This window comes from Nematostella vectensis, chromosome 4 (genome assembly GCF_932526225.1).
Source record: "Nematostella vectensis chromosome 4, jaNemVect1.1, whole genome shotgun sequence".
Taxonomy (NCBI): domain Eukaryota; kingdom Metazoa; phylum Cnidaria; class Anthozoa; order Actiniaria; family Edwardsiidae; genus Nematostella; species Nematostella vectensis.
Window position 1 is genome coordinate 15,639,407 of NC_064037.1, and position 12,703 is coordinate 15,652,109.

The 12,703-nt window shown below is 38.9% G+C and overlaps 1 protein-coding gene across 5 annotated transcripts; it reads left to right on the forward strand.

The window, feature by feature from the left end:
• Nucleotides 1–932: 932 nt before the first annotated feature.
• LOC5516078 (KH domain-containing, RNA-binding, signal transduction-associated protein 2) lies at nucleotides 933–11,516 on the forward strand. 5 transcript variants are annotated; one of them, XR_007307556.1, is made up of 10 exons: nucleotides 933–1,142; nucleotides 2,826–3,073; nucleotides 3,336–3,452; nucleotides 4,056–4,202; nucleotides 4,417–4,758; nucleotides 5,813–5,872; nucleotides 6,488–6,540; nucleotides 6,920–6,981; nucleotides 10,491–10,597; nucleotides 10,955–11,516. XR_007307556.1 is itself a non-coding variant. In XM_048726506.1 (9 exons), exons 1-9 carry the CDS (start codon nucleotides 1,049–1,051, stop codon nucleotides 7,634–7,636), a joined length of 1,212 nt encoding a protein of 403 aa, XP_048582463.1. In that variant the 5' UTR covers nucleotides 933–1,048; the 3' UTR covers nucleotides 7,637–8,666. The 5 variants fall into 5 exon arrangements, 3 of the variants coding, with proteins under 3 accessions (XP_048582463.1, XP_048582464.1, XP_048582465.1); XM_048726506.1 differs by lacking the exons at nucleotides 10,491–10,597; nucleotides 10,955–11,516 and adding an exon at nucleotides 7,548–8,666; XM_048726507.1 differs by lacking the exons at nucleotides 10,491–10,597; nucleotides 10,955–11,516 and adding an exon at nucleotides 7,548–8,666 and having other exon boundaries at nucleotides 5,825–5,872.
• The last annotated feature ends 1,187 nt before the right edge of the window (nucleotides 11,517–12,703 follow it).

Consider the following 12,703-nt stretch of genomic DNA (forward strand, 5'->3'; position numbering starts at 1 on the left):
AGAAACTAAACAGTATATATCCTTGTTTACAATCTGACTCCAAATCTTCAGCAATTTCTTTTATGAAACACTGTAGACGGCCCGTGCGAATAAGAGGGCGTGGTATTGAGAAGAGTCGACTAGGAGTAAAATACGTCCTCCATATCTTCCTCATAACATGAAAGTTGATCCCCAAAATACTGAAGAAAAAAAACGCTCACCCCCACCTCGAAAAAATGTTCAAAGACGCCTCCCTTGATCCCGATCACTTCCTTTCCCAAGTGGTGCTTAGCTTGTGAGCACGGTCTGAAATCTAACTTAGACTTTGGATACTGGTTGTAATACCGAGGAGCAGAAGTTTCTAGGCGCGATGACGAGGCGGCGGGGAGGCTTGAGGATAGAAAAGGAGGGAGAAGACAACTTCTCGCTCCTTTCTCTTCTCTCGCCCCCTACCCCCCTCACCCCCTCCGCAGGCCCACGTTATCTCGCGCCTGTGACCCCGATCGACGCCCTAGGTTCCCGAGGATGTTCTAGTAGTATGACCACTTGTTCAAACAAGTCGAAATTAAGCGGGGGCACTGGGAGCATGTGCCCCCCTCCCATAATATCATAAACAATTATAAGGAAATGACCAGAAGGGTGAGGTTAGCCCCCCCTTCATCTTACGTGACATGCTGCTACGGCGACTCTGGAAACAGAAGATCATGCAAAGAATACGTTCTTCCGTAAGTATGTATATGTATATATATATTTTTTACAATCATTCCTCTCAGTAAGCCGGATCAGAGATTCCAGATTTTTGTTAAAACTTAGAAACGTAGTCTTCCGCGCATTAGAAACGTCGAGTCGTTTTAGTAAAAAACAATGAAGCTGAACATTGACCAATCAGAAGTAATGTTATGATCTCAGTAGCCAATCAGCGCGCGATTTTTCGGTTGGGTCAAGAGCGTGATCCATGAGGGATCAAATGCAAAGCGAGCACTTCGCGCCAATTGACCTTCCCTCACATAGCTCCGTGTCTTCGTAGAATTTATACAGATAGTAGTTTTATAATATATATCATAACGACATGGAGTCGGAGCCAAACTATCTACAAGACCTTCTAGCTGAAAAAGAAAGCTTAGACCCGTCATTTATCCATTGCATGAGGCTTTTAACATCGGGTAAGTTAGATCAGGCGCACTCGAGCAAAACTGCATGCATTCCTTCACCAGTTTGCTTACAAAACAATCAATCCTATGATCATTGAGCCAAACTCTCAGGTACTTAATTCATCCGCTAGATTTTCTTCATATTAATTTCAGATTTGGGTAGCGATTAGTCATTAAAATTGGGTCTTTGAGGCAGGTTTTTTAATGAATACATAACCAGGCTCGCTTGATGAATGCGTGAGCTGAAACTTGTCTTTACATCTTAGTTCGTTCGGCATGTATTCTCTGTAAATACCCACCAAAACTCCACATTAAAAGGAATTTCTCATTATCATCTGCGGCCAGAAGAAATTTATATTTCACTTTCACATTTAGACTCTTAAATTGATTAAAATTTTTAGAAAGAAAAAACCAAAGACATCGCATTCACATTTCACAACTCGGCGATTTTTGATTGATGAAAGATCATTTTTGTCATCTTAAATTTCTCCCTCCTTCTCGAATTCTTTCACGAAACGTTCAAGTACTCAGTCGCTGAAACGTTATTTCTACTATCCGCATTAAAACTTTCCATCTTGTCCACAAAATAACAAACATTTTCTTAAAGCCTGGCGTCTTTGTGATGTGTCCGCCATGTTTTCGTCCTGATTTCTAAATGTTGGTCTTTCTCGGTCAAATCTGCATTTTATATCACATTGTGGTCAATTTTTCCATAAAAGCATTGATAAAAATGCTAAAAATGAGAGGTTAAATGTTATGGTGGTGAAAGTTAGGATAGGGTCCTGACTATCTGTTGTCTGTCTATTGTTTCCCCATTTTGTATTTTCCCTGCTGTTTATTCGAATATTAATAATTACTTAAAAATGCACGATCCATTTTGCTATAGATATGGCTGTTTATCCTCATTATCCCATCCTCCAGATTACTTTTTTTGAAGCTTTGTATTGATATGAAATAAATTGCCCCTCAACACCGCTAACAAGGCCTTGTATTCTTGAACTTTATTTATAAAACCACTCATTTGTAAACTTTTACTGCAGAGCTAATTTATCACCGTAAAAGACGGAATAAAGTTAGATAATAATACGATTCGAGAGAGATGCTATATAGTATCCTTTTCGAGTTGAACAAGGTTTTGCTAGTATGGTGATGGTCAATTCGAGTACAATAAAATTTAGTGTAACTTGGACCATAGGAATACAGCACTAGAGATGCATCCTAGCGGAACAATGCAAATGCTGAAGTTATTGTATGCTACGACCCAGGGATTTTATTGGAATGCTATATAATCCTTAAGATTAGAATATATTGCATTCAGGTATGAGAGTGTACCATCTGTTTATCAATAAAGCATGCAATTTCAAACTAACCCAAGTAGGAGGTATTGTTAGGCCTCAGATAATTGCTCACCATACTGTACCTAATTTGGCATTGCCCTAGATACTTTCCCATGATAAAAGGGTGTTATACTTTTATTTATAGGGCAGCATTCAAATTGATATAAAAATATATTGTGCAATTGAGGCCTTGTTTTGTTTAAAATGCTACAAATGTTTGGGACATTGATAGCAATAGACTAACCATCATCTCTGGCCCAAAAACAAAGACCAAATTTAGACTGCTAGAGATTAGGGCAGATCTCCTGGTAATTCTGAAGGCGTTACATCAGTGCCAATATAATGGTTATGTTTGTAGAAATCAACAGGGTCCAAAGTGGCGGCACGCTTGTGATGTCCCCCATGTCTGAAGATGAAAAAGCAAAAAATGGAGAGAAGGGAGAAGGCAGTGAAGAGGACCCACTTGTAGAAGGGGGACAACGCCCTCCTAGGGAGCGACGTGAGCCTAGACAATGGAGAAGGCCCTTTCCCACTGAGGAAGGCAAACTATACAAGCCTGTTAAATTATCAGAGAAAGTCTTTATCCCAGTTAAAGACCACCCGAAGGTATTATAATATGGGGGAGTTTTTCCTATTTGTTCATTGCCTGTTGAGTCATTCCCAGATACAATGAATAGTGGAACAGCATTATCACACCCGAGAGACCAAAATTGGTTTAGTTAGTAAGGAATTTTAGGTCATATAATAGAAACAAGTCAAATACTCAGAGTTAGTTCAAGATAGTGGGAAATAAGAGTTGGCCAAGTTTTAGTTATTATGCTTCCACTGTAACTGTTGATGATCTGTGATATGAAACACTCTATTCCAGTTTAACTTTGTTGGCAAGTTGCTTGGCCCCCGTGGCAACACATTCAAGCGGCTGCAGAACAGCACTGGCACCAAGATGTCAATATTGGGCAAGGGTTCCATGAGAGACAAAGAAAAGGTATGTGGCTCTACACTGCTAGGCTACCATGCTAGCCACATTCCAATGTCGCAACTAGTACACAACTCCCAACACCATAAGGGAGTGTTCATTAAATACACTGAGGGGGGAGGGGGGAGATATTAAGGGGGGGGGGCTCCAAAAATTTGTTACCACCAAAAGGGGTGCTCTGAAAAAAAGGTCTTAACGGAAAAAGAAAGAAAATTTTGGGGTTCTATAAGGTGGAGCACTGAAAAAATGTTAACAATGAATGGGGGGGCTCTGAAATTTATGGGTGTCTTGAGTAAAAATACCCCCCCCCCCCTCAGTGTATTTAATGAACACTCCCTAAAGTAGCCATCCTTCATTCAGCAAACATGGCGAATGGCAGTTAATAATCTAGATCTTATTGGTACAAGGGCAAAAGGAAGAGCGGCCCTCTAGTAATGATTATTGTATTTTATATGATGGGGGTTCGGCTTGGAGATAGTAAAGAACTAAAGACCCTTCCTCTGCTGACAAAATGTATTACAGGTGATAATAGCATTTGATGCAACATTGTCACTCTATTGTTTTTGTTATGTTTATAATGATAGAGTAATAACTTTCTGTATGATTTCTCAGGAGGAAGAATTGCGTGCTACTGAAGACCCCAAATATGCCCACTTGGGTGAGGAACTTCATGTGCTGATTGAGGTGGAGGCACCCCCGGGTCAGGCACACGCCCGTCTTGGCATCGCCATAGAGGAGATAAAGAAATACCTGATCCCAGTAAGCTCACAGCATTTATCTTGTATGAAAAGTGACTGCTAAGAACCCTGGCCCGTGTTGCCTTTTCTTGTGACTGTGTTGGCACACTAGCTGTAAACTGTGTGGAATAGTCAATATCAGTTCTAAAGGGGAGTGTGTATGGATCTATGTTAGCACCATTAATGAACTAAAGACAAGAAAGTATTCTCAATCAACTTGTTTTTATCATTTCAAGGAGATGAACGATGAGATTCATCAGGAACAAATGAGAGAAATGGCTATCCTCAACTCAATAGAAGACACCAACAACAACCCAGCACCTCCCCAGGCAGCACAACCCTTACCAACACCCACCGCGCGAGGGAGACCCAGGCCACGCCCTATTGCTGCCACACCAGGCCACCCACTAGGGATACCTGTAAGCCGAACTGGACCCCCTATTGGCATGAGACCCAGAATCTCGCACCACCACCAGACGCTTACTGCAGCTGCCAGGTCTGCGGCAGGGCTGCCGTCGTCACCAACACTTGCACAGCCTGCACCTAGAGCGCAGGCTCCACACGCAGGAGATCCTTATGTAAGTTGCCCAGGAGATGCAAGCATTGTATTATAATGCACTAGTCATTTGAAACCCCCACCCCCATGGTCCCTGGGAAGTGTGGGGTTTATGTGTGGGCTTAGAGCACTTTTGAACAAGAATTTTTCCAGAGGGTGTGGGGAAATTGTCCCCACCATGGGGGCTTGGGGACAAATGAATAACATCACAAATGTACTTTGCAAAAGTCATGTCAGTTCCTGGTTTGAGACTCTTTCTCTTCTGTAGCAAGCAATCCCATTTATCAGCGTGTGGCAAGCTGCATGGTGAAATGTGCAAAAACGAACATGAATGATAACTAATGGCAGATGAAGATTATTTATTTTTAATTTTTTTTTATAACTGTTATCTTCATAGTTATTAGTACAAATTTACTCTCCAAAATGTACTGGCTTTGAAAGATTAAGGCTTATTTCAGATAACTTGTTGTCAGGAGTTGCCTATAGTTTGCATCCCGAGGGGTAGGGGCATTTGACTGCTGTTTTGTACAGGGTGAAAGTCTAATCCCCCACCCTTCCCCGGGACCATGGGGGTTTCAATTGACTAATGCATAAAAATGCAGTACTGTTCATACTGTTCATAAAAACATATTTTTTTATAGTGTTTTTATAGTTGGAACAACATGCTATATCAAGACCAAGGTTTAAGTTTGTTGCGTCTGATTATTAAAATGATAAAGTACATTAATAATTGTACGACCCCAGTTATAATTTTAAGAAGATGCCTATTCTGTAAAGTGGTTAATGGGTGATTGTCATACTGTCCTTTCATACCATATGAGTTCCTAATTGCCACTTAATCAAGATCAAAATATGATTTCATTAAACTTTTTATAACTAAAAATGCTTTTCAGCTATAAATATTATTGTTTGGTTGATGCCAAATGACTTCTTAATTGTCACTGTAATGTTAATTTTATTGAACATTTGATCTTTGTAATGCTGTGCAATTATAGATATATTGCTTATTATTCATATAACAAAGCTGGACGTTTTAAACTGTAAATATTATCGGTTGATATGACATGTTAATCTAGGTTATGCAACAGTTGATTATTCCAGATCAGACGCACCATCTGGAGCGTCTACCCATTCATGTAAGTTTTGCAAACTAAACATGCTCGCTCCTAAAACTCTTTTCTAACCAAATATCAATAAATACTTTAAAAATAATACATATTAATACTTAAAAATTATACTCTAAACATATAGAATAGAAGTCTTTCTAACAAAAAAGGCTCATCTACTGTTTAATGGTCTCCCATCTGTTTGTTTTTTTACAAAATGACAATTTGTTTAAAAAAAGATTTAGGTAAGACCTTCCCAAATGTGAGTGTTTTTTTTTTCCTATTGATTAATATGCCCTATACACCACAATCTCTGGGGGTGGGGGGTGGGAGATCAATGTTTGTTGCTGGGTTTAAGGTTTTCAAATGAGATTTACAACAAATGCTATATAGGGAAGTTCAAAGAGATTGATGATGGAGTGATCAATCACATGAATGTGAATTCATTTTTTATAGGCATTTCAAATGGTTTTTGATTTTTCATAGCAAGCATACAATGATATATGTCCACAGGCCCTTGAAATATAAAATATAACAATTTTAGTTTCCTTAACAGCTTGAGAAACTTTTTATGCATTTGTCATTGTAGTACTTTGTGCAAGTATATTAAGTAATTGTGTAATGTTCATATTTCTGATTGAACAGGAGACCTACGACCCCACATATGCTGCGTATGAGGCTGCTTACGCTGAGGCGGAGTAAGTAGAGCCTGGATAACCAGCTTCACCAGCACTGCTGGCCCCCATTGTTGACACTTCTTGTACTCCATGTTAGGAGGTGCTGCAGACCAGTTTGCCATTATTCTTTTTCTTGTGGTCAACCAAGCCAGGCAGTGCCAGCAGAAGAGAATGTTAGGAAAATCAATGCGATCAGCAAATTTTCTCAAAGATTGCATGGGCTTCTGATTTTCAATGTTCAAAGGACTTCAACTGCAGATTTTTCTTTGTTTGCTTGTTTTAAAAATGTATTTTTGAACACATCCTGAGTAATCTAGTCTCAAATACGACCTTTAGCTGTTGACATTTAGATCTGCCTCACTCCAACTACTCAACATCTAACATGTTTATTACTCTATAGCGATGTCCAGTACTATGACTATGGGCGTGGTCCCGCCGAGATCTATGAGACGGCCTACCCAAGTAAGTAATGAGAACCAAGCATTTAATCTTAGGATGTCTTTAAGTGTTTTTTTTTTTTTTTAAACTAAATCATCTTCCTTACGTGGTATAATAGCTTTTTTAATATCTTTGAAGCGAGTAAAGCTTTTGAGAAATTGGAAGTTAATACTTGTCAAATGCATATTTTAAACTTGAACTTTTAAATGTTCTGTTTATGTTAAAAGCTTGTTTGCGTTGAATAACAGATCTAGCTCCTCATTGATGTATTTTCGAAATGGCTTCTTGGTGATAAAGCGCTAGATAATGCTTAAATACTCTTAGGGGTTTCATTAGGCCCCAGCGGCCGGCGGAAGCACCAGCTATTTTTCGCCAAGTGTCGGCTACTTTTTTTTAAAGTTGACTTAAGTGTTCTTTGAACTAAAAAGATAAATGACTTCCACCCCCTACTTATCAATCTCCACTGCTTATTGTGAAAGTTAATGAAAGCCCTGACTCTTTTGGCTCACTTACCCTTATTACAAGTAAATCACTATAAAAAGTTTGCTTTTCTAATCATCTAAATTGTGTATATAAATTCCTTGTTCTAGCTGCTGTCAGACTTCAGCCCACTGGCTACAAGACACCTCAACTTAGGCCAGCAAAGAAAGTTGCGCGTGAAGCTACTTTGCCATATTAAAGCGATTTACATAAATGATCACCTGGCACTATTTTTATAGCCACTTTTATATGTTTTTGGTCTAGAACAGAACTTATGACCATGGGTCACTCTTGTTAGGGCGTGGGAAGTAAGTTATAGTGATTTCTTAGTTGTTTACAGCAAGTCATTGCCTACAGTAATTTAAAATGGAATTGCCTTCTGATTAAACTTTCCATAAAAAATATATTCTATATGACTAGTCCCATAAAATATCACAAGATGATCTGGAATTATCCTCCTAAAACTCTCTCCTAAACTTTACTTAAATAAGCCTTATTAAAACCACACACCTGATAATCACAAATAAATCACATCTGATAAATCGTAGGTAGTTTATACTTGTGTTCTTGCCACATATCACCATCTTTACTCAGTGCACAAGGAAATAAACTTATTAAGAATACTAATAACTTAACCCTTTCCCCTGTTGATGATTTATAGAGATGTGTGTTTTATGATAGGGCTAATAAAGTTTTATGGTTCTTTTGAGAGAAACCTATTGTAAAATTGCTTAACTGCCTTTATGATTATTGAATAATTAATAAAGAAGTGAACAATTAAAAATGTGTTGTTTTCCTAAACAAATCTAAATTTAAACTACCTCTAAAAACGTTGTATCTAATATTTGTCTTACCCAGATGCAGGTTTTAATGCAGCAACAGTCTGCAAGTTTAATACTAAATTCCTGAATAACTTTCTCACTTGTCCCAAATCTAAATTTGAATAAGGCCTGAAATATTAAATTATAAAACCATTGAAAACTCTACAGATATAAAATATTAAAGGCATCAGAAGGCATTCGCAAGTAAAACCTGGATGTGTTCTAACCGAGTTTCAGCATTTTCAATAAGAGTATTTTAATAAGATGACAGTCTTGTACAATTAGTCATCTAGCGTTTGTAAACATATTTTTGTATTGAGATTGATTTTTCTAAGGAAAAGGATATTTTTGACAATTCCTATCTTTTGTATTCATACTACTCATAGAAATAAAGGAATCGAAGTTGTTGCTTGTTTTGTAAAGAATTTAATTTGTTTCCATGATAAATTATGTTAATCCAGCGTAGAATTCAGGCAGTTGGTTAAGTGTCGGGCCAAATCATGCAACAAGGAATCCGACATCAATATCGAGGAGTTAGCTATTTGTAAATTTCTTCTGTTTTCTAAATGGTATATAAAAATCGCTTGAAACACTAACAGAACAATGTAACAAATGACAGTTATTCTACCAAGATATGTAAAAAACCTACAATTGGACTTAAAGACACTTAAATTATTTAAGCATGTGATTTAGAAATTTTGTGCCCTTGCCTTTTTGCCTGATATGGCTCGTGTTAGAATTGAAAATTGTGATATAAGTTTAGCTGGGATAAATAATTATCTAAGATTTCTAGCTTTGATGAAATGATAGTTCCCTAATGTTTGTAATATTTTTTTTCCGCCATGTTCTTTAAATAATTGTTCTTATAACTTGTAATCATGAATCTCTTAAGTTTGACTTCTAAATCAATCTAAGGAGACGCCAAGTGGGAATGTGCTTTCGATAATCATGTCAACTGATCACTCTTAAAAGGATTCACCTTTGAATAAGAACCTTGATCTGCGCAGTCCTTGATGAATGCACTGAGCATTCAATAACTGAGTCTCACTTGAAGCAGTAAATATCAACGTTAAACTGGACTGGGAGCTTAGGTTAAACACAGAGGGATGTGTGTCAGCGTATCTCCAAGGTAAAATATAACTTGAAGGGATCAGATACTAATTCTACTTGTTGATTAATCCTTTTCACAGTTCCCTGTGGTATCTTAACTAAGCCTTTATTTATGAGTGAGGTATTTATTGGCTAGACATTGTTAGGGAACACTTTTGAGAGCCTTAGTCTGCCACCCATTCGTCATTGACATATTATGTGATGAAATCTCCAATCCATTTGCTAGGATGCCAAAATTGTAGCTACAGTATGTAACGGTCTCTGACACATGCTTTTTTGTCGTCCTAACAAACCATTTCCATTGGCTGATTAGGAGAAGCTTTTGTGCTGTTTGTTAGGGACTGACAGTCAAATGTGCAAGGTTAAGCGTCCCACCCCCATCCCCCCCTACCCCCCTAAAGCCGATTATTGAGTTCATTCAAAATCTTGTTTGATTATTTCCTGAGAAGATTTTATTCTTGAAACGAGTTTTCGAATTTTTAAAGCAAACCTTGATAATATGGATAAGACTTTGTTGTTGTTTTATATTTGAATCGAGACCTATTTTACCCCATTATCAATCACTCAAGCCTTTTGTTGCTTGGCTAAGAAACAGTAGTTGGAATTTTGTCCTATTTGTTGAGATGTCATACAGAACACGACGAACCAAAAGAAAAGTGAGTCTATTCGAAAATTGGAAAACCTTTTTTCAAAAATGGAAAGTTCTTTGCAAATAATCAAATGAAATTTCAACTAATAATGATAATAGGCTTTAGGGGGGCCACGCTTGGCCTGGTTTGACTCTACACTATACATAATGAGCAGACTGGCTTCCTGATGATGACTTTGATCCCTCTCCAAATTACACAGGGGACAGTGAATAGGAGTATAACTAAAGTCTCTAAGGAATTTGAAGAGCCTCTTTCTCTTTAACATTTTCTTACCTCTAACTTGTCTCACTTTCTCTAATCACAACTCCTTATCAAAAAGGACTGCTAAATTGTGAACTGCCACTTAGTAGTAGCTATAATTAAAAACATTAAATCTTAACACTCACTACTTTTAAAATAAATCTGCACAGTTTCATCTGACAATACAAGAGACCATCACATTTGAATAATATCCCTATTTTTTCTTTTATAGTTGTGAAAAGAATAAAGCCAGAGAGGTGATAGTACAAATGTTGGCCAACAGAGATTTGTGGACCCTCTAGGTGTGCCCAAGGTCAACCACAGCACAGTACAGCAAGGGTAAGTTTATCTGTTCATACCCTCTGAGACTGTTTAGTGCACTAGAAGATCTACAGGGCGATATTGCCAATTACACCCCAAGAACTTCATAAAGACCTTTTTTGGAGTTTTTGAAGTGTGATAAACATGTCCATAAGATATTACATTGCTTCTCAATTGGAATGTAAAACTACCTCTGTCATTTGAAAATCTTAAAGCTAAGTGTTGAAAACACCCCACCCTTCCTTTCCGGGGCCCCCTCCTCTTTCCCTTGAATCAATGACCTCCACTCAAGTAAGCAAAGGAATTTTTACACTGCTATGTGTATCATCTTTGATGCCACTGATCTAATGGAAAGCTCTGTCCTTCTTTCTTCAGTTGTTGCCAAGAAGCAAGGCCATTGCCAAGTTTTTCGTTAAGTTCTGACGTTTCAGCAGAATCTAGTGTATTGTTGCCACCGGAATTCGAAAACCATGTCTTGCCTGCAAACACAGTATACCCAATTGCAAAACTGAACAATATTCAAATCTATTTCTGTAGACTGTTTTACCAGAAATTCCAGGAATTTCATTCTATAGCAGACGTAATAAGTCGTTTAAATGATAGAAAAATAAGGATCAGAGATCTTTCCGTATGTGATATGGTTTTGTGTTAAATTTTGAAAGCCATTTAGAAATTTAAAAAGTATTTCATAAAAACAACCGTCTAAACCAATCAAAGTTTGATATTTTCAATATTGTATCTCAAACAACAAAACATTGATTGGTCAAAGCAGTTTGATTAGGTGCTATTTACAGACAAGAAATTAATTTGGATTCTTTTCGGTTGCAAAACAAGGAATTTTTTAACGTATGCCTTAAACTGGATTGAAGGCTCTGTACAGAAAATAGTTTTACTCGTTTGATCTTGGTATTCAGGACGAAATATGTCATTTTTGCAATTTTTTGTCTCTTCTATTCATGGAATCACATGATTATTAGCTCAAGGGTTACTGTTACCAAGCAGGGTTACACTAAGTGGGTGAGGTGGGGTAAGGGGTAACTGTTACCAAGCAGGGTTACACTAAGCGGGTAAGGTAGGGTGAGGGGTTACTGTTACCAAGCAAGGTTACACTCAGCGGGTGAGGTGGGGTAAGGGGTTACTGTTACCAAACAGGGTTACACTAAGCGGGTAAGGTGGGGTGAGGGGTAACTGTTACCAAGCAGGGTTACACTAAGCGGGTGAGGTGGGGTAAGGGGTTACTGTTACCAAGCAGGGTTACACTAATCGTGTGAGGTGGGGTAAGGGGTAACTGTTACCAAACAGGGTTACACTAAGCGGGTGAGGTGGGGTAAGGTGTTACTGTTACCAAGCAGGGTTACACTAATCGTGTGAGGTGGGGTAAGGGGTAACTGTTACCAAGCAGGGTTACACTAATCGTGTGAGGTGGGGTAAGGGGTAACTGTTACCAAGCAGGGTTACACTCAGCGGGTGAGGTGGGGTAAGGGGTAACTGTTACCAAACAGGGTTACACTAAGCGGGTGAGGTGGGGTAAGGTGTTACTGTTACCAAGCAGGGTTACACTAATCGTGTGAGGTGGGGTAAGGGGTAACTGTTACCAAGCAGGGTTACACTAAGCGGGTGAGGTGGGGTAAGGGGTTACTGTTACCAAACAGGGTTAGACTAAGCGGGTGAGGTGGGGTAAGGGGTTACTGTTACCAAGCAGGATTACACTAAGCGGGTGAGGTGGGGTAAGGGGTTACTGTTACCAAGCAGGGTTACACTAAGCGGGTGAGGTGGGGTAAGGGGTTACTGTTACCAAGCAGGGTTAGACTAAGCGGGTGAGGTGGGGTAAGGGGTTACTGTTACCAAACAGGGTTACACTAAGCGGGTAAGGTGGGGTGAGGGGTTACTGTTACCAAACAGGGTTACACTAAGCGGGTGAGGTGGGTGAAGGGGTTACTGTTACCAAACAGGGTTAGACTAAGCGGGTGAGGTGGGGTAAGGGGTTACTGTTACCAAGCAGGGTTACACTAAGCGGGTGAGGTGGGGTAAGGGGTTACTGTTACCAAGCAGGGTTACACTAAGCAGGTGAGGTGGGGTAAGGGGTTACTGTTACCAAACAGGGTTAGACTAAGCGGGTGAGGT